This window comes from Stigmatopora argus, chromosome 17 (genome assembly GCF_051989625.1).
Source record: "Stigmatopora argus isolate UIUO_Sarg chromosome 17, RoL_Sarg_1.0, whole genome shotgun sequence".
Taxonomy (NCBI): domain Eukaryota; kingdom Metazoa; phylum Chordata; class Actinopteri; order Syngnathiformes; family Syngnathidae; genus Stigmatopora; species Stigmatopora argus.
This window is the reverse complement of record NC_135403.1, coordinates 2,857,107-2,863,319: the sequence shown is the minus strand read 5'-3', so window position 1 is coordinate 2,863,319 and position 6,213 is coordinate 2,857,107. Positions and strand designations below refer to the sequence as shown.

Genomic DNA, 6,213 nt, shown 5'->3' with positions numbered 1-6,213 from the left:
TAATCAATGATTTAGTATCATGTTTAATACATTAGACAACACTTGGCATGAGTTGGTTGTACCAGAGTCTGTACGATGGCGTGGTTGGTGGCGTTCATGTGAGCGTTGAGAGGGAAGGAACACTCTCCGTCGCAATAGTTGGCAGCATAGCCTTCAGGAGCTATGATCCAGTCCTAAAACATTGGAAGTGTTGCCGTAAAAATGACTTTATGATGATGAAATGTAATTGTTGAGCTGAAATTTTGAAGGAAGAGGAAAAAGACACAGTTGTGTGCAACATTTTTTCATTCATTCATTTTCTCCCACTTATCTGAGGTTGGGTCGCTTCAGCAGCAAGCATGTACGACGGCTGAAGACCGTGGCGGGGAATGCAACATTTAAGCAAAAGAAAGTCCCAAGCACAACATTTATTAATTATTATTATTACGACCTTTTCATTTCAAGTAGGAGGGCAAGATTGATAATACTGTCCTAATTTCGGCGAAAACGTGGTTGATCACAGGGGAGAATGAGACTGCCTACAGAGATGAGGTCCTTAGACTCAGCAAGTGGTGCACTCTCAACAACTTAGCGCTGATCGTCTCCAAAACCAGACAACTCATCGTGGACTTCCAATGGAACAAGGCTGCTCCGTCCCCACTGTATATCAACGTCGAGTGGAGACTTTCAAATTTCTAGGAGTCCACATCTCCGCTGATCTCACTTGGGAGGCAAACACCACAGCACTCGTCAAGAAGGCGCATCAGAGGCTACTCAAGAACAAGCAACTAAACACAACCTGCTGGTGACCTTCTTCCGTTCTGCCATTGAGAGCATGCAGACCTACACTGTGTCAGTGTGGCACTTAGGCTGCACAGAAGCCGACAGGAAAAGACTCCAGAGGGTGATCAACACAGCCCGAAAGATCATCAACTGCCCCCTACCTACCCTGTCCAGCATCTACAAATCCCTGTGCCTTAGAAGGGCAGAGAGGATCATAAAAGACAATACGCATCCCGGCTTCCACCACTTCAACCTGCTGCCCTCAGGAAGGCGCTACAGAGCCATAACAGCCAAGACAAACAGACTTAAGGACAGTTTCTTTCCAAGAGCTGTTACCATATTCAACTCGAGTTCTGCACCAAGGACCTATTCAAGAATTATTACTCCTGCGCACAAGACTCGCAGCGTTGATATACTCTTTTACCAGTAGATGTCAGCAAATTAACATTTACTATTTGTTGGTTAATTTCTGTTTTGCAGTAAGAAAACAACGATTACTGGATGAATTACTAACTTCCCTATTATATTGATCCTAATAATGGGCTTTTTAATCATAGAGTATCTCAGAAATACCATGTGCGATGATTTGTCTTAAGATTTTCCCATCAAAATAACACATTTGTACTCCCAATTAAAACCATGAATATGGAAGTGAAAATTGTGAATCAGGGGGTGGCTTATATGCGAGAAATTGTAACGTTCAATGATTTTAAGGAAATTTTAAGGGTGTGGCTTATACGCGTAGGTGGCTTATATGTGGGAAAATACGATCCTACTTAGACTAATGTTTTTTACTACTTATTACTTAATTTATCTATTACTGTTTATTGATTATTTATTTCTCATTACTATATATTGATTTTCTATTTGTTTGTTTGTTGTTGAGTCCAGAAACTCAGCGAGTGGTGCGCTCTCAACAACTTGGCGCTGAACGTCTCCAAAACCATGGAACTCATCCTTGACTTCAGACGGAACAAGGCCGCTCAGCTCTGGTGATCTCACTTGGACTACTTATTTATTAATTTATTATTTATTTTTCTGTTGTTTTTGTTTGTGCACTATGTGGTGAAAGCTTTAAATCTCATTAGGGAATTCGGAAGGGATTCGATCCAAGATGGCGGCACGCACGGGTGCAGGGGCTCAATGTTCTCCAGTTTTGTTTTTTGTTTTCTCAATCTTATCGTTATTTACTAACATCTGCGAGGCAAACTTTTTCTACAGTCGCCAGGATTTAATTACTCTCAGAAGGAGATGTGATATATCCATCACAACAGATTACCAATGGACCTACGATATCCCCGAGGACATCTCAAGACCACCGGGATCTCCGTGCATAGTCAGAATACGACGGAGGTGGCGAAGGGAAAGAAAGCCAAAGCGCGGATGCCGGGCGGGCCTAGCTGCTAAGATAAGGCAGCAACCACACCGAGCACCGCTTCCGAGTATCTTCTTGACCAACGCCAGATCCATCATCCACAAAATGGACGATTTCAAACTCCAGCTTGCTACCAACAGCTTTGTCAGGAACTGCAACTTTATTTTCATCACGAAAACATGGCTACACCCGCAAATCCCTGACGCCGCGGTATCGCTAGCTAGCCGGACGCTATTCCGAAACAACCGTTCAAAAGAATTATCAGGGGAAAGCAAAGGAGGGGGCCTTTGCATGTACATACACAAGGAATGGTGCTGCAACAGTAGGATCATTAACACTCACTGCTCCCCGGATTTAGAGCTATTGGCAGTACGGTGCAGGCCCTTCTATCTACCTAGAGAGCTAACGATTGTCATTGTAATGGCGGTTTACATCCCACCGGATGCTAACGTTAGCCCGGCACTTAGCCTCCTACTAGCAGCTAGAAACAAACAGCAGCTTGACCACCCCGATGGAGTCTTTATTGTCGCTGGTGACTTCAACAAAGCATGTTTAAAGACTGTTCTGCCTAAGTTTATCCAGTACGTAAAGTGTCATACCAGAGGAGATAAAACTCTAGACCATGTTTATTCTAATATCAAACATGCTTATAGAGCCACACCCCTCCCTCACCTAGCTGGATCAGACCATCTCTGCTTGTCCCTCACCCCGGCATACACCCCACTCCGGCCACAAATAAAGATAATAAAAACATGGCCCGAGGACGTCTAGGACTATGGTGAGCGCGCTAAGCTCACAAATTCACTCACACAACATTTTCTCGACAAAAATACTTTTTAAAAAAAGAAAGGGCTTTCTCAGCTGCAGGACTGTTTTTCCCGCACCATTTGGGAACTTTTTGAACACCACAACCTCCAGGACTACACGGACACTGTAATGTCCGTTCATACTGATGTGTGCACATCCCAAAAGCATGCATGCCAGGCTGAACACTCTACCCTTGTGAGGGTAAGTGGTTCAGAAAATGAATGAATAAATTCAAGCAACATAATGTAACTAATCAGGATCTGGTGTTGGGGTGTGTTTCTGTACTGTACTTGAACACACCGTGTTAGTGAAGAAAGGGAGAGAGAGGAGACAGGAGGAAAGTTGGGACAGGAGTGTATTTCCTGGGTTTTGTTGCCGTTGTTGCTACGATGGACAGTGTTGTCACCGAGTTCTAAATAAACAAATAAAAACTTCTTTGTCAATGTTATATTAATTTCTTTCATTTTCTGAACTGCTTTATCCTAATCAGGGTTGTGGGTGGTACTAAAGCCTATCCCAGCTGACTTTGGGCCAGAGGCAGAGGACACCCTGAATCGATGGCCAGCCGATCGCAGGGCATGACAACCACTCATGCACACACTCTTACCTAGGGGCAATTTAGAATGTCCAATCAGCCTGCAATGCATGTTTTTGGAATGTGGGAGGAAACCGGAGTACCCAGAGACTACCCACGCAGGACCGGGGAGAATGTCAATGTTATAATAAATTCAATTACAATGTAGAAACAGAGGTCACAGAGAAAACATCATAGCACAAGGTTTAGATTCAATGCGATGTGATGCGATGCGATTCGATTCGATTAAACTATTCATCCAGTAGTCGGGAAATTCACTTTGTTGCAGTAGCAAGAATGTGAAAACAGACATGAAAATGCAATGAACTGGGAATTGAATTAAATTGAATTGAATGCAACAAAGGACACATGCCTGTGCGCAAGTATCGTTTAAACGTCTAGGACTATGGTGAGCGCGCTAATCTCACAAATTCACTCACACAACATTTTCTCGACAAAAATACTTTAAAAAAAAAACGAATGAACATAAATAGAGGATAACTGTACTGGATTTTTTTTCTTTTCATTTTTATTATTATTAGAGACGTTATTAGTTAGAAGTGAGCCGCACGGGTTCAATACCTGCCAACCGAGCTCTTGAAAGCTAACGTAGAGCTCATGTCTTCTACAGGCCGTCTTCTGATCACTGCGATTATATTCTGGGGGAAAAAAAGGATTATCCCTCAAACAATGTATAGTTTTCTCATAATTATTAAATAGACCAACTTTAAATAGTATGTACGATTTAAAATGTTCAACAAAATTTGGAGAAGAAAAAGGAAGTTTAGTTTGCATCATCTTTTCACTAGTCAAAAACATGGCTACACCCGCAAATCCCTGACGCCGCGGTATCGCTAGCTAGCCGGACGCTATTCTGAAACAACCGTTCAAAAGAATAATCAGGGGAAAGCAAAGGAGGGGGCCTTTGCATGTACATACACAAGGAATGGTGCTGCAACAGTAGGATCATTAACACTCACTGCTCCCCGGATTTAGAGCTATTGGCAGTACGGTGCAGGCCCTTCTATCTACCTAGAGAGCTAACCATTGTCATTGTAATGGCGGTTTACATCCCACCGGATGCTAACGTTAGCCCGGCACTTAGCCTCCTACTAGCAGCTAGAAACAAACAGCAGCTTGACCACCCCGATGGAGTCTTTATTGTCGCTGGTGACTTCAACAAAGCATGTTTAAAGACTGTTCTGCCTAAGTTTATCCAGTACGTAAAGGGTCATACCAGAGGAGATAAAACTCTAGACCATGTTTATTCTAATATCAAACATGCTTATAGAGCCACACCACTCCCTCACCTAGCTGGATCAGACCATCTCTGCTTGTCCCTCACCCCGGCATACACCCCACTCCGGAGGCTAACAAGGCCACAAATAAAGATAATAAAAACATGGCCCGAGGACGTCTAGGACTATGGTGAGCGCGCTAAGCTCACAAATTCACTCACACAACATTTTCTCGACAAAAATACTTTTTAAAAAAAGAAAGGGCTTTCTCAGCTGCAGGACTGTTTTTCCCGCACCATTTGGAAACTTTTTGAACACCACAACCTCCAGGACTACACGGACACTGTAATGTCCGTTCATACTGATGTGTGCACATCCCAAAAGCATGCATGCCAGGCTGAACACTCTACCCTTGTGAGGGTAAGTGGTTCAGAAAATGAATGAATAAATTCAAGCAACATAATGTAACTAATCAGGATCTGGTGTTGGGGGTGTGTTTCTGTACTGTACTTGAACACACCGTGTTAGTGAAGAAAGGGAGAGAGAGGAGACAGGAGGAAAGTTGGGACAGGAGTGTATTTCCTGGGTTTTGTTGCCGTTGTTGCTACGATGGACAGTGTTGTCACCGAGTTCTAAATAAACAAATAAAAACTTCTTTGTCAATGTTATATTAATTTCTTTCATTTTCTGAACTGCTTTATCCTAATCAGGGTTGTGGGGGGTACTAAAGCCTATCCCAGCTGACTTTGGGCCAGAGGCAGAGGACACCCTGAATCGATGGCCAGCCGATCGCAGGGCATGACAACCACTCATGCACACACTCTTACCTAGGGGCAATTTAGAATGTCCAATCAGCCTGCAATGCATGTTTTTGGAATGTGGGAGGAAACCGGAGTACCCAGAGACTACCCACGCAGGACCGGGGAGAACGTCAATGTTATAATAAATTCAATTACAATGTAGAAACAGAGGTCACAGAGAAAACATCATAGCACAAGGTTTAGATTCAATGCGATGTGATGCGATGCGATTCGATTCGATTAAACTATTCATCCAGTAGTCGGGAAATTCACTTTGTTGCAGTAGCAAGAATGTGAAAACAGACATGAAAATGCAATGAACTGGGAATTGAATTAAATTGAATTGAATGCAACAAAGGACACATGCCTGTGCGCAAGTATCGTTTAAACGTCTAGGACTATGGTGAGCGCGCTAATCTCACAAATTCACTCACACAACATTTTCTCGACAAAAATACTTTAAAAAAAAAACGAATGAACATAAATAGAGGATAACTGTACTGGATTTTTTTTCTTTTCATTTTTATTATTATTACAGACGTTATTAGTTAGAAGTGAGCCGCACGGGTTCAATACCTGCCAACCGAGCTCTTGAAAGCTAACGTAGAGCTCATGTCTTCTACAGGCCGTCTTCTGATCACTGCGATTATATTCTGG

The 6,213-nt window shown here is 42.9% G+C and overlaps 1 protein-coding gene across 4 annotated transcripts in view; it reads right to left on the bottom strand.

Annotated features, from left to right (window-relative positions):
- Window positions 1–6,213, bottom strand: part of bmp6 (bone morphogenetic protein 6) — a 44,526-nt gene that overhangs the window by 2,301 nt on the left and 36,012 nt on the right. For 2 of the 4 annotated variants that reach the window (XM_077624376.1, XM_077624377.1), the window contains exons 5-6: window positions 4,101–4,177; window positions 63–173 (exon numbers count right to left, since the gene is read on the bottom strand). In XM_077624376.1, coding sequence (XP_077480502.1) covers window positions 63–173; window positions 4,101–4,177 — 188 coding nt within the window. The other 2 variants (XM_077624379.1, XM_077624378.1) reach the window with 2 other exon arrangements.